The sequence below is a fragment of the Chrysochloris asiatica genome, unplaced genomic scaffold (assembly GCF_000296735.1).
Source record: "Chrysochloris asiatica unplaced genomic scaffold, ChrAsi1.0 scaffold00002, whole genome shotgun sequence".
NCBI lineage: Eukaryota > Metazoa > Chordata > Mammalia > Afrosoricida > Chrysochloridae > Chrysochloris > Chrysochloris asiatica.
The window spans coordinates 8,772,879-8,793,452 of NW_006408520.1; the positions used below are offsets into that span (position 1 = coordinate 8,772,879).

At 37.8% G+C, this 20,574-nt stretch overlaps 1 protein-coding gene across 2 annotated transcripts in view; it reads right to left on the minus strand.

The window, feature by feature from the left end:
* LOC102827044 (lipid phosphate phosphatase-related protein type 4-like) overlaps positions 1–12,721 on the minus strand; it is a 49,035-nt gene extending 36,314 nt beyond the window's left edge. The window contains exon 1 of one of the 2 annotated variants that reach the window (XM_006830925.1): positions 12,414–12,635. In XM_006830925.1, the coding sequence (XP_006830988.1) occupies positions 12,414–12,635 (222 nt within the window). Of the gene's footprint in view, positions 1–12,413 lie in introns of both variants that reach the window. The other variant, XM_006830926.1, reaches the window with a different exon arrangement.
* Positions 12,722–20,574: the final 7,853 nt, after the last annotated feature.

Sequence of the window (20,574 nt, forward strand, 5' to 3'; positions counted from 1 at the left end):
TGTTTACTTACTTACACATCACAGTGAATTATATTATAAATTCAATGCATATACGTGTGATTAAAAAGATGAGGAAAATAATTTTCCTAATTGGTAATATAAGGAGCTCTGAGTGGTTACGAATCAGGCTGCTAACCTCAAGGACAGCAGGTCTAAACTACCAGATGTTCCACAGAAGAAAGACGAGAGTTTCCACTCCTGTAAATATTTACAACCTCGGAAACCCTGTACAGGGTTGCTATGAGTCAGAACCAACTCCACGGCACATAACCACCACCACCAATTGGTAATATAGTAACATCTGAAGTCACAGAGAAAGTTTACTTTAGACAACATAGACTGGAATGTGTGTGTGTGTGTAGATTTGTTGTTGTTGTTAAGTGCCATTGAGTCAGTTCCAACCCATAGCGACCCTGTATAGGGTTTCCAAGGAGCAGCTGGTGAGCTTGAACTGCCAACCTTGCAGTTCAAACAACTTTGATGTCTGGCACATTAACCCACAGCACCAACCAGAGCTCTGTGTGTAGATAAGAGGGGGGAAAACTCATTTAATAGGTGCTGATTACACATACAAAGTTGTTAGCTGTATTTTACAGTTTGTACAAATTAAAAGGTCACAACACATGATGATAATATTTTCACCATTTTACAAATGGAGGAATCTGGTTTGGTGGAAGTGAGTAATTTCTCCAAATTATAAAGCTAATAAGTAAATTAAATGAAAAATCTATATAATTTATTTTTATAAAGAGCAACAAGTTGATTATCTAATAGAAAAATATTGATATATCATCTAGTCACAAAGGAATTGTCTTTGTTGACCTGTATTCCTTCATATAACTAAGTAAAACAATTTCCTGTGAAAATTAATACTACAAGTTCTTCGCTTCAACAATGATTCTCATTGAAGCCCAAAATGTAAAATAATCTACAAGTATATTCTAGATGATAAAATGAGTATAAATACAAATAAGAAATCAGTACTCATATAGATCTTGGATTGGACACGCCTTTTATCTCCAGCTACTCGATAACTCACAAAACTTAGCAATATCTTTGGTAGGACATTTATTAGCACTTTAGAAATAAAAATCTCTCTACTGGAAGAAAAAAAAAAAGTTAAAGAAAAAGTTATAGCTATTAATACTGTTATGTTCATGGTTATTAGTGCTCGCATATTCCATTAATTCACTGAAAATTTATTGAAAGTCTACCATGGAGTAGCAACTATATCAGTAATGGTCCAATAATATTCCCATTAATTTAACTCAAAGGCATGTAATAAGTAATCAATAAATATTTATCAAATGAATAAATAAATTGTTAAGAAATTGCAAACAGGTTACATCCCAGAATTTCATTTTAGCACTCTTATTGGTGACTACTATATATATTATAAGATTGGTCTCTTTTGAACTTTAGCCCAGAGGAGTGACTATTGTCATTAGTTGTAATCAAGTCAGCCCATTGGTCATGATGACCCCGTGTATTACAGATTAGAACTGCCCTATAGAATTTTCATGATTATAATCTTTAAGGATGTAGTTCACCAGTCCTTTCTTCTACAGAACCAACTTCTACTTTACTAACGGATCACAAACTACTTGCATCACCAGGTTCCTTGAAATGTGACTAAGGCTTTATTAAGTGACCATTTTACCTCTAAGCTTTTGGAGAGAGAATTAAATTATAGACAATATGTCCACACATATATATCTCTGTTACTCTTCCAATCAATTGTTAAATACACTGATTCTTTGGCTTCCTGTTTCACAGAAAAATTCATCCAATTACTTGCATTGCCAATTCTCTTTAATTTAGGCCTAAATGGTCTAATGTCACTTTTAGAAGACATGAATAGGAGTCCTCTTGGTAAGAAAACAAGTATCCTATTTTATCTTGATTGGTATGGTTTTGTGATTAAAAAACAAACAAACTGACAAAAAATAAAAATAACTAACACTAATGGACTTAAAGGGCAAGGGACTCAGTATTTAATTACTAACAAGAACACATCTCAACATTAAGTTAATTATGTCCAATCAGCATTTTCTGCCCTGGCCATCCATATTCCAGTATCTATTTAGCCAATAGGAAATTACTGCATTTCACACTTATTTTGAAGTACATTTTCCAGGTAATTCACTCTAGAAGGAACCCAAGCAAGTTACAACTTTAAAATTAGATGCTCCTTAGTTTATATGCAAACTGTTTTGTTTATTTTTCTCCTCTTGCCAAGAAGAGAGACTAGAACGACTTGAGTTTTAGGTTAAGTTCTTGAATCTTCCTAAGTCTCAGTTATTCAGTTTTTAAAAGACAGTTAATATCTACTCCTAAAATGTTTTTGGAGTGCTGGTGTGGCACTTTAGGATAACCACTGGACTGCAAGGTGGGTTTGAAATGCAAGGTCAGCGCTGACTCCACCTACATTTAGCAACAAATAACAACAAACTGTATTTAAAGCATCAAATAAGATAATGTATGTGAAAATAATACATAAAACTGTAATTAAAACTATCCTGTTATTAGACAGAAGGAGTTGTCACATCAAGTATTAATCCTATCCCCTCTGTATACAGGGTAGATAGGGACAGGCAACTTAGACATTGGCTACCTAAATTAAAAGGAGCTCTAGTAGCGTAGTGGTTACGAATCGGGCTGTGAACCTCAAGGTCAGCAGTTTGAAACTACCAGCTGCTCCGCGGGAGAAAGATGAGGCTTTCTGCTCTGGTAAAGAGTTACAGCGTCAGAAACCCTGTTCAAGGTCGCTATGGGTCGGAACCAACTCAACGGCACTTAATAACAACAACAACCTAAATTAAGGAAGCGATAAAGGCACAAAGTGACTGGTTTACAAGGTTTCAAGAGGAAGTATAGTTTCAGAGGGTGGAGGGTGTGGGTTGGGTAAAGTCTCCACTGAATAGTTTTCATCTTGTCTAGATGGGTCTGGTGAAAAGAGATGGGGGTAAAATTCTTATGATTCAATAGTGAATAAATGTTATCATGACTTATTGCGACTGTCACAACTGTAAAGGTAGAAGTTTTGTAACAAATCGGGGGAGTAGTCAATCTTACAGTTCAGGAACAGAGGACCCTCGGAAGATCAAGGGAGAAGAGCACAAGCGGAATGTGGGACCCTATCCAGAGAAGCAGCGAGAAGACAGATGGAGGCAGAGATGAGGATATGAAGAGAGGGGGCAGCTGAGATCTCTGGACTCATGAAAAGAGAGGGACTGAGTGCTGGCGGCCAGGAAGCAGGTTTGCAGAATGTGCCCTTTCGTTGGTGAAATTATTATATATTCTTGAGTGTTTTTGTGTACATCTCCCCGCCCTCAAGGAAAAACCAAAACAAAACAAAAAGCAAATACTGTTGAATGATGATGCACGGAGGAGATTTTAATCATCGCAATGAGACGAAACGGTGAAGTAAAGCCGATATTCTCCCATATAAATTATCACGCAGTTCACACAAAAAATCTTTAAAATAAACTAAGAAGAAAATCCTGTTATTAATATAAATTGTACTTACTTCCTCCAATATAACCTCTTTTCTGAGAAATTAAAGGATGGTGATGAGGCAATGAGAAAGAATTATATCATTCCCTTATCTCTGATGGTAATCATGATTTCCAAAGAGTCTAAAAATTTTAAAAAGCAGATGTTGTTGTTGTTGTTGTTGTTAAGTGCCGTCAAGTCGGTTCCGACCCATAGCGACCCTGTACAGGGTTTCCGAGGGTGTAAATCCTTATGGGAGTAGAAAGCCTCATCTTTCTCCCACAGAGTGGCTGGTAGTCTGATGGTTATTGGTAACCATGATTTCCAAAGAGTCTAAAAATTTGAAAAAGTTGATGAGGCATTCATAATTGCCTTAGAATTTTAATCCAATGAGATGTGATAAAATATACACCCTAGTTATCTTGATATGACTTTCAAACAAGCGACACAAATTGATGGCCTGTATTTTAAATTCTTCAATCCAGAGGGAAACTTTCTAATATGAGGAATTCTAGAAATAGTCATAATTAGGAAAGAACACTGGCCCCGGAGACAGGTGACCTAGGTTCTACTCCTGACTTAACACTAAACTACTGTTAACTCAGTTGACCTTTAAGCCACGGTTTTCTTGTATATGATAGAAAAGAAAAGAAAAAAAAAAAAAAAAAAAGGTGGCTCATATGGCCTTTCAAGTCTCTGCCAGCTCTTGGAGTACATAGTATTATTAAATCTAATTCTCTAACAAGACACTCCCTCACCTTTTTTTGTTGTTGTTGTTAATATAAAATGTTATTGATAGATAGAATCTGCTGTATACGTATACTGAAAGTAAAATCTGTTTACTGGGGGTAATATTTATAACATATTCTCAAGATAAGCAGCTATAATTCTGATCCCAAATTGCCAGGTTAGACAATCTAAATCATTGCGTAGCTCTCCATAGTTTGCACATAGATTGTGTGCACTTCATATGCACTTCACTTCCATCATCTTTCATTTTCTAATTTTTTTCCCCCTCTTAGTCCTATTTTACATGGCTTTTCTCTACTACTATTACATGTTTGGGTTCTCTCTTTTACCATCTACTATTCTCATAAACCTACAGATTCTATTTAAACTTTATTTTGCCCCCCCCCCCAGTCTTCCTTCTCACTCCCCTCGTTGTTGTTGAGTTTGTTCCAACACATAGTGACCCATATAGGGTTTCCAAGGAGTGGCTTGTGGGTTTGACCCACCAACCTTGCAATACTTATCCTATAGCACTACACTCTCCCCATAGCTCCTCATTGATCTCCATAGGAGATGGACGGGTGCTATTTGCGTTTTCCTATATCTTTTCAGATGGTCGGTCATGGTACAAATGTTACAACTGAATCAGTGTTGAACACATAGAACTAGTGAAGTCATTTCCACAACTGATTGAAGATGAAATCTTCATCCCATAACTCAGACTGAATCACAACCAGACTTCTTTCAAATATAAGGGAACTTCAAAATGTTCATGGAAAGTGGAATGAAAAGATATTGGAAAATTCTACAAGCTTTTTGAAGCCCCCTTATAAATATCTGGAGTTCTGGTGTCGCACTGGAGGATAGGCACTTTACTGCTAACCACAAGGTTAGTGGTTCAAACCAACTAGCTAGCCACTCCCTGGAAATCCTATGCAGAGTGACTATGAGTCAGAATAGACTTGATGACACTTATCGACAACAGCAACATACATGCCTTCTGGTGCCACAATGACCAGATAGGCTATGGGAGTAGCAGATATCTTCATTTTACTTCATGATTACTTTCAGCATTATTATTGGAAGCAAGTGTGAGGCAGTGTGGTATAACAGAAGAGTAAAGCCAATGAATACATCCTAAAATCCACACTCTCTCCCTTAATTGCTGTGCTATTTAGTTCTTTGAACAATTTCCTGATTTAAATAATAAGGATAATAATAATTTATTGGTGGGGTAGTTTTTGGAACTAAAGATAATTTATGCATAGGCTCTATCACATAAAGGAGGCTTGAAAACTTACAGCTAATTTATTTTTTTACTACTTCTATCATCATTCTCATCCTCAGTTCGAAGGTGATAGAAGCTAAGTTTTTAAATATAATCTTCTTAAACAAAAGTAGGTCAAAGAACATTTTGAGTGACTTGGCCATGGAGACACAGAAAGATAGTGATGGAAAATAGTAATCAAATATAATGTTGTAGTGAAAGTACTATACTCAATATGGTTCCATTACTTGTAGAATTGCCCTTATTTAAATGTATCTCTGTAACTTAAGATCTATTATTTTCTCTATTTCACTTTTATTTTCTATCAAAGGACTTTGTGCATTATGATTCTAAAAGAGGAGGGAAGATTTGCCAGCTCATCTTAGTTGGCAGGGTTTGGAGTATTTCTTTGAGCAGACTGTCTATGTAATCTAGAAAAGGAGAAGAAAAATCTACCACTACTATTTTTGTACATACAATGCAAGCATATGATTTCTTATATCCCGGTCATGCAAATGGAAGATTTAGGCAAAAGGAAGTAAGCTACCAATTCTTTCCAGAAAGAAGATTAAATAGGTTATATATTTCCACATGAAAGAAGAGCTACAATGAAAATCTTGTGAACTAATGTGTGCTAGAATCAAGCATCTGTGGACATTTTCCAGTGGGGGGAAAAAATACCAAAAAAAAAAAAAATAATAATACATTAAGGAAATCTGGTTTTGTCAAGACATCACAATGTCAAGACATGGTGCTCACATTGATTAACCAGGGTGTCTTTGATCAAACAAAGGCTTTTTAGATTTTTCCAGATAGTCTGCTAATAAGATAGCAATGGCTTCTACTTCTGAAAACACTGTCTAGTTACTGACATTATATTTTCAGTTGTCTCATATAACTTAAAAGCTAAACAATGAATAAGGAAGGTCGAAGGATAATTGATATATTTGATTTATGGTATTGGCAAAGAACATTGAATATAACATGGGCAGCCAGAAGATCAAACAAATCTGTGTATCTAGTACATTTTCTTTGTGTGGGAAGAAGTATGGTCAGAACACGTCTTAAAATCGAGGAGAGCAAGACTTCATCTCTGGTACTTTGTATGTTATTAGGAGGGACCAGTCCTTGGAAAAGGATATGGTGCTTGGTAAAGTCGAGGGTCAGTGAAAACGAGGAAGACCCTCAGTGAGATGGATTGACATAGTGAATGCAAGAATGAGTTCAAATATAAGAACGATTGTGACAATGATGGAGGACCAGGCAGTGTTGTATACAAGGTCACTATGAGTCAGAACCAACTAGATGGAATGGAACAGCAACAGCACTAGTAACTATAGTGAATAACTTGCAATAACAAAGTCCTGAACTACATCCATTGCTGAGTGCAGTATGCATATGCATATTACTGAAAACATACTGTGTAATTTCATTTTTTTAGTGACATACTCTGAAACCTGAATAATTTATATACTATTATCTTATGAAAACTGACGAAATGATCTTATCACTGCATCTGTATTTGTGCATACCCACATAAATGTATGTGTGAGAAAAGAAACTTCAAACTTGCATGTATATTCATGTTGTTGCTGTTAAGTGCTGTGGGGTCATTTCCAACTCAGAGTGACCCTACCTACGTAGGGTTTTCAAGGAACTATAGAGGACTTCATTCTTCTTGGATTAATTATCAACACCCATGGAAGCAGCAGTCAAGAGATCAAACAACGTATTGCATTAGGCAAATCTGCTGCACAAGAACTTTTGTAAGTGTTGAAGAGCAAAGATGTCAGCTTGAGGACTAAGGTGCACCTGTCCCAAGCCATGGTATTTTCAATAACCTCATATGCATGTGAAAGCTAGACAGTGAATAAGGAAGACCGTAGAAGAATTGATGCTTTTGAGTTATGGTACTGGAGGAGACTATTGAAAGTGCCATGGATTGCCAAAAGAACCAATAGATCTGTGTTGGAAGAAGTGCAGCCAGAGTGCTCCTTGGAGGCCAGGATGGCCAAACTTCGTCTCATACTTCGGACATGTTATCAGAAGGGACTAATCACTGGAGAAGGATATCATGTTTGGTAAGGTGGAGGGTCAGAGAAAAAGAGGAAGACCCCAGTGAAATGGATTGGCAAAGTGGCAGTGTCAATGGGCTAAAGCATGACAACAATTGTGAGGTTGGCCCAGGATTGGGAAGTGTTTCGTTCTGTTGTGCATAGGGTCGCTATGAGTCGGTACCAGATCGATGGCACTGTAAAACATTCACTACATATAGGTTAAAATCATTATTCTACCTTCATAAAGAGTCCTGTTGTGTCATTGTAGGATAAGCACTGGATTGAAAGGTCAGTTTGAACCACAAGGTCTACCAGCCACTCCTCAGAAATCCTAAACAGGATTGCTATGAGTTGGAACTGATTTGATGGTATTGAATGACAATAATCACAACACCTCTATAAAGTGAACATTAAATTAGTAATAAAATGTACGACATAAAGTGAAATGTTTAAATGAAAGTAATATTTTCCCATTCCTTTATTTTACATTAAGAATTTATACCTTTTTGATTGAAAGCTAATTTATCATTTGTTTACATTTCAGACTGAATTGATGTGAGCTCATGTCTTTTAAAACAAGATTAATGAAAATCAAATTGTGGATCTGAGCACAGATTATGCCATCAGCTTTGCATAGAGAAAATGTATTAGGTACACAACAATCAGCCTCATCACATATAATATTGAGCTATTAAGCCTAAAAGATAATTTGCTAATTCTAGGTACACTGTTGGTGGCAACTGCCACTGTAAGTGATACAACCATCCCTTGGAAAGTGCCTTGGAACTTTAAAAACAAGAGAAACTTTTCTTCAATGGAAGATTCTTTTATACAGTCTTTTTGCTCAAACTGATAAAACCTTGGATATGTTTGTTTGAGAGTACCTTTAACAAGGAGAACTTTCCTTTTCAAAGTTCAATAATACTAAGATGAATTATCAAACTTATTCAGATAATGAGGTCCCTGGAAACTATTATGTGTTTTCAATTGACCAGGCAATATGATATTTTTAAGTCCTGGTGTGGCACTGTGGGATAATGCACTGGGCCACAAGTTTGGTTTGACTGCAAAGTCGGTGTTTCAAATTTCCAGCCCCTCCTCAGAAACCCTATACAGAGTCACTAAGAGTCAAAATCTACTCAACGTCACTTAACCACAACAGCAACAATAGAGTCCTTTCTCAGCAAACAATTTGTAGAAAAATGATGTAAGAAAATTTCATTCTATCAATTAATTTGATATTTGCTGAACATCAAGTTTGGTTAACTAGGAAAAGATAGTTAATCGAAGTGGCTGGACAACTCAGCTTAACCCATCACCACCACTATTGCCACCAATGGTTTTAGTTTACTTGGTTCTACTCGTGAAAACTCTGTTAATAACACAGAAGAACTATACTACATAGGGTTTTCCAAGCTGTAACTTTTCAGGAGTCCTAGTGTTGTCAGGTGTCCAAGGTCAGTGGTTCAAATCCACCACCTCCTCCTTGGAAAACCTTTGTGAATTGTGATATATAGGGTCAGTATGAGTTGGAGCTGACTCAACAGCACTTACAACAACAACAACAACTTTTCAGGAACACATTTCAAGACCTTTCTCTTGAGGGCTCTGTCTTTGAACTGCCAGAATTTCACTTAGTAGTCCAGCTCTTAACTATTTGCATTACCCAAAGGAATATAAGCAAAGATTTTCTGACACACTTTGCAAATAGTCTGCCCACATCGTCACTCTTTTCCTGAACCTAAGCTTGAGAACTTGGTGGGGCCCTAGCTGCTAAGCAGTGAATCAGAGTGAGGAGTTAGCCATATAAACTGTTCACCAACTGTTCTTGCTTTCAAGCTGTCTGTGGAGGAAAGACTTTCTGTTGACAGCAAAAAAAAAAACACTATCATTTTAATCAATATACCCTTGCTTAAGACTGCCTCTTCCTGTTTTCCCCAATGGGAATTCATAAGAAGTCACTTCTTTAAGAGCATTTTTCCAACAGTTGAGAGGGGCAGTTGTTGCAGTGGTTAATATCCAGCTCTGCCTCTGTTTTTGATTTCTAAATTTGGGAAAATTGTTCATCTTCTATGGACTTCAGTTTCTCCTATAAAACATAGATAATAATAGCCTCTTAAAATTTCATCTCCCTCAATTTCCTTTGAAGTTTCTTCAACTCTCATACTTATTATGAATAGCAATTTAAAACAGCCTGAATGCCTAGAAGAAAGACATTTAAGTTGTCTATTGTATCATTGATTTGAGACCTAGAATCATTTTTCAAGAACTGGTGTTTTCAATCTCTTTTTGTCATTTAATTATGGTCTAATGTAACAGACAAAGCTTAAAACAACTGTTTCGAGCTGGGATTTGATGGAAAGGGAGTCACTCTTTTTTTTTTTTTTTTGTATTTGTTTTCTCATTTTCATTTTTAGACCTTGGTAAACTAAGTTGTACTGCAAAGTGTCATTACTCTAGAGCATTTTACTGACATGTTAATTTATGCTATATTTATTCATCCTCCAGAGGAGATGCAAAGTTCATTCTCACAAGCTTCAAAATGAGTCATTACAAAGGAACCCTGTTGTACAGCCTGTCATCCTTTAAAAATTGGTACTCTAATGTCTTCTCCCATTTTCTGGATGCTTTTTAGTGGTTCATCATGCATTTAAGTTTCAGAGAGATCATTTGCTATCCAATTTTGTGGCTCTTCTTTGATGTCTGTTACCCCAGGACATGTCATAAATACTCAAATTCCATGAATTGTCTTCAAGTAACTGTTCTATAGTTTGCATTGCTAAAGAATTCATAGAGGACATATGAATGGGTCAAAGTGAATGTAATGGCTTTGGAGTACTTTCATTCATAGCCAAGAGGTTAACGTTTGTGAGTTATTTGTTCTTACAGACAGAATTCAAACACACTAAGGCATTTTTGCTTTTTAAATTGTAGATTAAGGGACATGGAATCCTGGTGTGGGTCTGTCTGATAAGCACTAGACGGCTAGCCACAAGGTTGGTGGTTCAAACCCATCAGCTGCTCCTTGGAAACCCTACAGGGTCACTGTGAGTCCAAACTGATTCGATGGCACTTAATAACAAAATCAACAACTGCTGTACCTCAGGAGTAGTCACATAGATTCTTTAAAGGCACATCCTTAATATTCTGGTTTGCATCCTCATCTACAAAGCAGTTTCTCTGGAGACCCACAGCTTCAAATGACATGTGATCAGTTTCTATCTGACCTGAGGTATGCTCCATCCTGGAGAAGGAACTCAGCAATTGATTTCAACTAGACAAGAAATATTCCCAAGCATGCAATGAAACTGTTTAGTGTTACAAAACCACAGCAGATTAACAAAGCAACAAGTGGTCTGACAGGATTTAATCTGAAGGCAGATATTCCATCTTTTCTATTCCATTATCCTTTTCATCATAGGATTTCCTATTGCCATTTTTTTTTTCTAAGAAAGCTCTTTATTTTATTTCAGCATAATTACTTAAGCCATTGTGGAAAAAAAAAAAATGTCCTACCCATTATTCTTCTTTGTGCAAAGAGAAATGACAAAAATAAATTAATCAATTAATTACTTTAAATAACCATGACTAATATTTTTCTTCATTTCTGTGGATCACAGAAGTCATGAAGCATTATTGAGACTTATACAAGTCACATACACATTTCTTGAAACTGAAATTAATGTTTGAATTCATTATACATGAAAGATATTCATAAATATAATATAATCTCTAAGAGCAACTTGACAATGCTCCTTCCCCAAGTTTCAAGGCTGTGATGATTCTTCACCACAGATTAGTCTAACAAACATCAAATATAGAATCTACCATCTATCTTTGGAAGTATGAAACCTCCATGTTTGACTGGAAAGATGGCCAAGGAAATATATTTATAATTTAGCAACAATCTTTATAATTCTCTGTATAACCCAGAATCTAATTATACAGAACACAGCTTTATGCCTAAAACATTCTGATTTCCCCAGACCTACCCAATACATCTCTTTTCTACCGATGCTCTAATATATTGCTCACTTAAAAATGTCTTCCTAATGTGATGGATCACAGTGCATGGAATCACTGTACCTGCCAATCTGTAGACCCCTCCCATAAACTTCCCTCACTCAAATACTGCATTTCTGTTAGAGGTTCATTATAAACACATTTGCATGTTAATTGCTTATCTGTAATACAGGTTAGGATAGACTATATTCACATATACACAGCTTGTAAAATCAGTGATGTCATTTATTATTATTATTTTTTTTACCATGGAAAGAGACCAGCAGATTAGTGCTTAAAATGAAGACCCAATTTTAGAAACAGATGTGAGCATCATAGTAAATATATTAGAAGGTTATTTTTAGGTGTTTTAACTTGATAAAAATCAATCAATAACCCCAACACTACACAAACACCCCTGTACTCACATACACACACACACACACACCACACACACACGGCTTGTGTAGACTTGAATTTTCACTAAAAGCTAACACAATTCAAGATCCACACTAGACAGACTGAAGACACCAATCCCAAAATACCAGCATCATGGCCCCTTGGGGGCACTGACATTGTGCACACGGACTAGACAGGAGGACTAAGGAATTAGACCCATGCTCACTCACACAGGTATCCCTCCTCTGTAGGCTACACAGCAACACCACCTCTAATGACAAGCACCAGGGCCTGGCAGGCACTCGTAGACACACTCTGGGAGCTATGGAGAACCCAGCGGGTCAGGCATATGGGGCCAGAGGCTTGTATACCAGGCACAATCTCCACGCCTAGAACACTATGGACCCGAATTGGCTCCAGAACTCCGAGGATCTGCATTATGCCAAGGCGATGAGCCAACTCACCTCAACGAAATAAAAGCAGGGCAGGAGGGTGACGCTGTCCTTGATCACTTTGCCCTTTGGCCTCTCCTTCGCCGACATCCCTGCTGCCTGCCGGGGTCTGCGTCCTCCCCCGGGCGAGGTGAGCACGGTGCAGCTGACGCGAGCTGCCTCCTCCAGCCGCAAGCACCCAGCTCCACTGATGTCACATTCCCCGCGGACACCGCTGGAGCTAAGGCGCTGCATGCAGCGTCCCCGCCTCGCCCCGCCCCTCTTTGCAGCAACCTAGTGATTCCCTGGCAGGGCCGATCCTCTTCCTCCTTGATTTTGGCACCTGCTTCCGTTTTTCTAAGCGAAGAAATGTCCTGCTCCCCCTCAAAGCTGTTGCTGCAATGGCTTCTCCTCCCTGTCACCCTCCCTCCGTTCTCTCCCGCTCTTGCGAGGCTTCACGGCTGGCTGTGGGAGCTTGACGTCAAGATTTGGAAAAGGAGGACGCACCCCTGGTTCCTGCAGCAACAAAGCTGAGGAGCTTAGGTGCCTACTTCACCCTGGGCAAGCCTTCTAGGTCACTCCAGGAACATGGACTTCAGAATTGCTGGAGAGCAAAAGGACAGCTATTGCATCTACACTCGCTGTGAGAAAGGCTTCTACTTGAGCTAAATTAAAACTTGAAACCCATACTAAAAAGTAGGCCGTAGTGGGAACTTGCTGCTACCCAGGAACACCTGCCCCTGCTCAAGATTCTTTGTCCAAGCGACTCCCGGTCTCCGTACAACACCAGGTCAACCCCTGGTAAGCCCTCACTATCAGCTGTCTGGGAATAGTGAGGGGTCCCTGCATAAAGGAAGGCCAATGTATAAATTTACAAGTGATGGACATCCTCACAGAGCCCAAAGGTTGCAAGGTGTTTCAACATCATCGTCACATCTGCAGAACAACTTCAGTATTTCAGTGATAATCCCAAAGAGGACATTACACATCTAAACAAAGTCCTTCACTCCTAGGTGGTGTGCAGAATTGGTCTCAACACTGGTTTAATTTTGGGGAACATGACATAGGAGAGAAAAACACCCAGCAGATACGAAAACATTGTGCATGTCTAGGTGATTGCCAGCATTTCAGATGTCTCTATTTCAAACAGGTGACTGCAATTCTCTTTTCACCTGATTTCTTTAATCACTTCTTCAATAAATCTTTCAGAATATTAGGACTCTTTGACCCATTAACTGTATATATGTTACCACCACTATTATCTCATGGCTTCACTTTGTTCCTTGCCAGGTTTACATTCTAAAGTATATTAGTATATTCACTCCTACGTCCATCTCTCTTCACACTCATCTGGTAAAATCCTACTCCCTCTTAAACCCAGTTATCTGCCCATACTAGAATAAGTAAAAGTGGTTAGAAAAAAAAAAGGTACAACACAGGACCACATGGTTTCCTTTCATATTGAACTCATCATCACACACTTCAAGTAAAGCCCACTACCTGCAATTTTTCAAAGTCAGGCCACTTTTCTCACTCTCTTGCAGTCCTGGTGTGGCGCCATAGGATAAGCACTGGGCTTCAAGGTCAGTTTGAACCACAAGGTCAGTGGTTCAAACTCACCAGCAGCTCCTTGGAAACCTTATGCATGGCAACTATGAGTCAGACCGACTCCAAGGCACTTAACAACAACAAAGGCAATCTCATACCTCTCTTTGAAACTTCCTTATTCTCAGCTAATAACTTCAACTCTTATTTCATTAAGAAAATAGATGTAACAGACAAAAGTATCTCATCTTTCAAAACTAACTATTCATAGTACTTCATTCCCTAAACATTCCCTAAACATACACATTCATACACACACATGTCACACACATACACACACATATATGTCACCACCATCTATTGCCTGGATTAGCACAGTAGGCTTCTGTTCTCCCAGCTTACACTTTTACTACTGCTGCAACCAACAATCCATTTTCTGTATAGCATTCAGAATGATTTTTCTAGAAGAAAATCCAATTGTTTATTTAGATGTTTAATGATCTCTATTGCAACCCTCCAAAAATTCTGTCACATTCTGGGGGTTCCTGGCTGATTCTCAGACCTGCTCACTTTGCTCAGTCTCTCAAGAGTCTAATCTCAGTGAGGGACCAGTCCCAGTGAGGGACTATGCACTGACTGTGTAAAGGTGTGTGTAAAGGTTGTATCCTGTTACCATACTTTGTCCAATATTGAATGACTCAACCACTCACTTAGTTAATTCCTGTGTTCAAATTTAAACATCTCAGAAAAGATTACTTTGACCACTCAATCTATGCACCACAGACCTATATTCCTCTTTATTCTCTCATGCTATTTTATTTTTTTCATAGTACTTTATCATTGCTTTTTTTGTTGTTTAGTGCTGCTGAGTCAGTTCCAACCCAAAGCAACCCTGTACAGGGTTTCCAAGGCTGTAAATCTTTACAGGAGCAGAAAGCCTCATCTTTCTCCCGTGGAGCAGCTGGTAGTTTTGAACTTCTGATCTTAAGGTTCTCAGCCCAATTTGTAACCACTACGCTACAGATGGTATATCAGCCATCACTTTGTCTAATTTTTTCTTTCCATTCCTTGCTTCTTTCGCTAGATTGTAAACTCAGCAAAGGCAAGCACCTTTTCACCACTACATGCATCTGATTCGGAACTCTGATTGGTAAATAGTAGGTGCTTAGTAAATGCTTATTTCATAAATGAGTTCATCAGTTGAATTAAATAATGCATATAAAATTCCACTATGGTTGCTTTTGTTTATTAATTATTAAGTTATGAGCCCTGGTGTGGTGCTGTTGGATAAGCACTGAACTGTCAACTGCAAGGTCAGCAATTCAAATCCACCAGGTGCTCTCAGAAGCCCTCTGAGGGTCAATATGTGTTGAACTCACTTGATAGCACAAAACAGCAACAGTAACAATATTTTCACATTTTGTGAATTATGGCTAACATTGATAAGAATGGGAGTTCCAGACCATTTAACTGTGCTCATGTGGAGCCTATACAGAGGCCAAAAGTCATTCAAACAGAACAAGGGAATACTGCATGGTTTACAATCAAGAAAGGTATGTGTAAAGGTTGTATCCTGTTACCATACTTACTCAATTTGTATGCAGAGCAAATAATCCATGCTGGACTATCTGAAGAAGAATATGACATCTAGATTGGAGGAAGACTCATTAACAACCTGTGATATGCTAACACAACATTGTTTGTTGAAAGTGATGAAGATAAAGAACTTGAATATAGATTTCATTTTAACATAAAGAAAACCCAAACCCTTACAACAGGACATTAGGACATTTATCCATTCATGGATAAATGACTGAAATTGTCAATGATTTCATTTATTTGGAGCCACAATCAACGCCTATAGAGCCTGCAATTAAGAAATCAGATGATATATTATACTGGTTAAATCTGCTGCTAAAGATCTCTTTAAAATGCTAAAGACCAAGGGTGTCACTTTGAGGACTAAGGTGAATCCAGTCATGATATTTTTTATCATTTCATATTAGTAGGAGAGCTATATAACAAATAAGGAAGACCAAAGAAGAGTCGATGGCTTTGAATTATGGTGTTGGGGAAGATTGTTTAATATACTGCCATAAAAAAAAAAAAAAATCTATGTTGGAAGAAATATAGACAGAATGTTACTTAGAAGAAAGGCTGGCAAGACTGTAGTCTCACATGTTTTAGAAATTGCTATTATGAGGCACCAATTCCTGAAGAAGGTCATCACACTTGGAAAAGTGTAGAGTCAGGGGAAAAGAAGACCCCTAAGGAGATAGATTGACACAATGGGTGTAACAATGGGCACACACGTAGCAATGATTGTGAGATGGTGCAGGATCCAGTAGTTCTGTGTCTTGCTGTACATAAGTTGCTATGAATGGGAACTGACTCAAGAACATCTGACAACATAATAAGTATTTCATTACACTGCCAGTTATTTTGTGTGTATGTGGACTTTCTTTCCTGGTGTGGTGCTGCAAGATAATGTCCTGGACTGAAAGGTCAGTTTGAGATGCAAGGTCAGCAGTTCAAATCCACCAGCTACTCTTTGGACACCCTACACAGGGTCATTATGAGTCAAAACCGAATGGAAGGCACTCAACAATAATAACAACCACAAACAAAATTTACAATTCGTGGTAGAAGTAAAAAAAAAATCATTACTAACTGCCATTAAATTAATGTGACTCACAGAGACCCTATAGACCGCTTCTGAGATGGTAAAATCTTTACAAGAGCAATCTCATCTTCTGCAGAGTAGCTGGTGAGTTTGAACCACCAACCTTGTAATTAGCAGCTCAATGCCTAGCTCCAAGTGCCACCAGGGCTTCTTAGATAGTTATTCATTTATCAACATGGATAGTCAGCATTTGTTTATTACGTAAGACTAGAACTCTAGATCCTTAATCTCATTAGTAAACAGCTGAACATATGTGATGAAATATCAAAGTTACATGTTAACTGTGCCTTAACAGTTGATTAAATTATTGAATCATCAGAAAAGCACTGCATTTCCCTTCCTAACTGATCTTCCAATTGGTAGGGATTGACAAATGCTTCAGAATCCAAAGCCAATTTGTACCATAAATCCTTTACTCTGTCCTTGCACAGACTTTTTGATCATTATTTGCATAGTAGGAAAGAATAGATAGAATTCCTGCTGTCACATAACTTGCAATTGAATGCAGGTGGCCACCATTGGTATGTCAGCTTGCCATATTATGACAATTTGTGTGTCACTTTAGATGCTGTAAGCTATGCCACCCATGTAGGTAGATTTCAGTGAAGCTTCCAGGCAAAGACAGACTAGGAAGAAAGACCTAGTGATTTATTTCTGAAAATCAGCCAGTGAAAACCTTATTTATCACAGGAAAATATTGTCTGACCCACTTGTTTAAAATGTCATCAGAAGAAATCAGTTTCTGTAGTAAGACATCATGCTTAACCAAGTATAAGGGCCAATGAGGACAAGGGAGACCTTTGGTGAGATGCATTGGCAAGGTGGTAGCAAGTATAGAGTTGAAAATGTCAGTGATTGTAAGGATGACAAAATTTGCTCTATTGTATATGGAATTGCTATATTTGTAATTAACTCAACAGCAGTTAGCATTAACAATAACAATGCAGATGGAGAGGGGATAGACACAATAAATCAGTCATAAAAATAGAAATTTACATGGCGCTCATTATAGACAGACACTGTTAAAAATGCTTTGTGCACATCTTACCTCAATTAATCTTCACAAAGGAGCGTAGTGGCTCTGTAGGACAAACACTCAACTGCAAACCAGAAGGTCAGCGATTCATGCCCACCAGTTGCTTCATGGAATGTGGCTTTCTGCTCCTGCAAAGATCTACAGCCTCAGAAACTGTATGTAGGGTCACTCTGAGTCAGGACTGGCTCAACAGCACTTAACAGCAGCAATCTTCACAGCATCCTGACAAATCAGATAGCATTATGATCATATTTTATGATTAAACTGAGATGATGAGTTAGGTCATTTATGCAAGGATAATCGTGTATGCAGGGATAGCAACTGTAATGAGTGGAACTTAGATTTTGAATGCAGTAGGTTGTCTAACACTCTTTGATCTTAAGGGCTGCACATATTGCTTCTTTTAATAAACAAATATATAATTGCATCTTGTGATATAAATTATTAATGAAATTATTAGGGTGTAATTGTAATTGCAGTGAGAATCTTTTTAAGTGTGGTGGCCAAGGATGATCATGGGAAGAGTTGGCATTTAAGCTAGTTATGTCTTTGTGTTATTATATCTTTGGTTCAGGGTATTCCTGAACCAAGAAAAATCCCTTTTTCCTCATTTGAGTTGAGAGCACAACTTGTAAATTGAATGCTGATTTATATATGCTAATTTAAGGTAATCATAATAATAGTGGCATTGTTGTTGTTATGTACCATTGAGTAAGTTCTGACTCACTGTGCCCCTGTATAGGGTTTTTAAGGAGTAGCTGGTGAGTTTGAATTGCCGACTTCAGGGTTCAAATTGGCCTTGAGGTCCAGTATTTTACCCCATAGTGCCACACCATTACAAGCAGTTAATTGTGTCTTCTAGGACATGAATAGTGAATATTTTCTATGGAAATCATGTTTTAACACATTCAAATGACAAATGGTCATTAAAAAAAGTATCACTTTGACATCTTGCAACATACAATACATCATAGCACAAATAACTGTAAAAAATATGCCTGAAAATGCATTTGATTATCAATAAGACTGTTAGATTCTTCAGATAAGAAAGAAGTAGTGTTCCTATGTGTTGGTTTTGGGTGTCCACAGTCAAATGCAATCTGTTTTTAAACTTCTTGGCAACTATCCTTGGGGGTATTTACATTATACTTATCTTTAAAGTTATAAAAATGTGTATTCCATTTAGTAATGTATTTTCTAAACCTTGGCCCCCTCCATGGCATTTTGAGAAGATTGTTGTTGTTGTTTAGTGCCATCAAGTCAGTCCCGACCCATAGTGACCCTGTATAGGGTTTCCAAGGAACAGCTGGTGAGCTTGAACCACCGACCTTGAATTTCAAACCAACTTTGCAGTCCAGCACATTAACCTACAGCACCACAACAGGACTCCTTGAGAAGATAAGATAAGATTTTACTGCATTTTCTATAAGGGAGAGTGTTCTTTTTTTTTTTTTTAATGTTTTATTGTGAATTATGTGATAGTTTACATGGAAGAACATTAGTTTTACATTCATCCTATCATATATCATTTAATTGCTATGGTTACAATCCCCTCCATGCATCATCAACCAAACAAAGGGTATGCCCTACAAACCTGCCCCCTGCTCGTCATCATACAGCCCCTTTCCCTCTCTGTGTCTAAAGTCCTAAGGGAGAGTTTTTGTTTGTTTGTTTTAAAAATTTAGACAAACAAAAAACAGGAGCTGTGAAGCAGGAAAAGTGTTGAAATGTAGATACCCTGGGTATGGGACAAGTTTAACTCTGGCCTCATCATTGACTAATTATGGAGCTTTGGATGAGAAAACTTTACTTTAAGGACACAGCTTCCTCATTCAGAAATGAAGTTGTTAAATGAGTGCAATAGCCATCTGGTGTTTCTGCTAGTCCAGGGTTCATGCTCTTTTTTTTTTTTTTTAGTGAGGATATCTTGATCCTTCCACTGAAAACTGCCCTGCTCCCTTTGCAGACAAATTCTAGGACTATATGTTAAGGTGGTAACATTGCCAGGCCAAGTGGCAGACCAATGACCCAAATAATTGGACTCTAGTTCCTAGAAATTTGAACCTCTAGGGGAATGGTTCAGAGAGAGAAAATTCTTGGTGTTGATTTACAGCAGGAGCATAGAATAACCATTAATTCTGACCCTTCAATTCTTAGAAATGTTCTTGTTTCTTTTCTTTCAGAAGCCTGACTTTTCAATATCCTCATGTTTCCCTTATTACTCATATCCTTCCAATAAGGAGCCCTGGGAGCACAGTGGTTAAATGCTCAGTTGCTAACCAAAAGTTTGGTGGTTCGAACCCATCTTGAGGTTTCATGACCTAGCAGTCTGCTTTTGTGAAAAATTGTTGCTGTTGTTGTTAAGTACAGTTGAGTAGGTTCCAACTCATAACAGCCCTGTATAGAGTTTCCAAGGCGCAGTTGGTAAGTTTGAATTGCCGACCTTGAAGTTCAAACTGATGTTATGGTCGAATGCTTATCCTAAACAGTTCTACTTTGTCAGGTAAGGTAGATATGAGTAAAAATTAGACTTGACAGCACTCAACGACAAAATCTTTTCAATAGATTTTCTCTTTCTTACAAATTTGTCCAGTGTCCATTTCAGTGGCTACAACCAAAGACCCCCTAAAATAATACAAAGAGATCACAAGTCAATCATTTGCTAAAGGATTAGCATAAGACTTTTCAAAAAAAAAATTAATACTAATTTTACCTTAACCAATTCTTCTGCATAGTTTTGTTTAATAGAATTTTACATTTTCTTGCTATCAGTGATTTTTGCCCACCATCATCTCCCGTGAGTTCCCAGCAGAGCATGGTAGAAGGCTATTTTCACAATTCTATCATACCCCTACACATAGAAACATTTCTCTGCTCTGCAAGTTACTACCTAGTACAAGAAATCTCATAACAGTGACCCAGTTAACAAA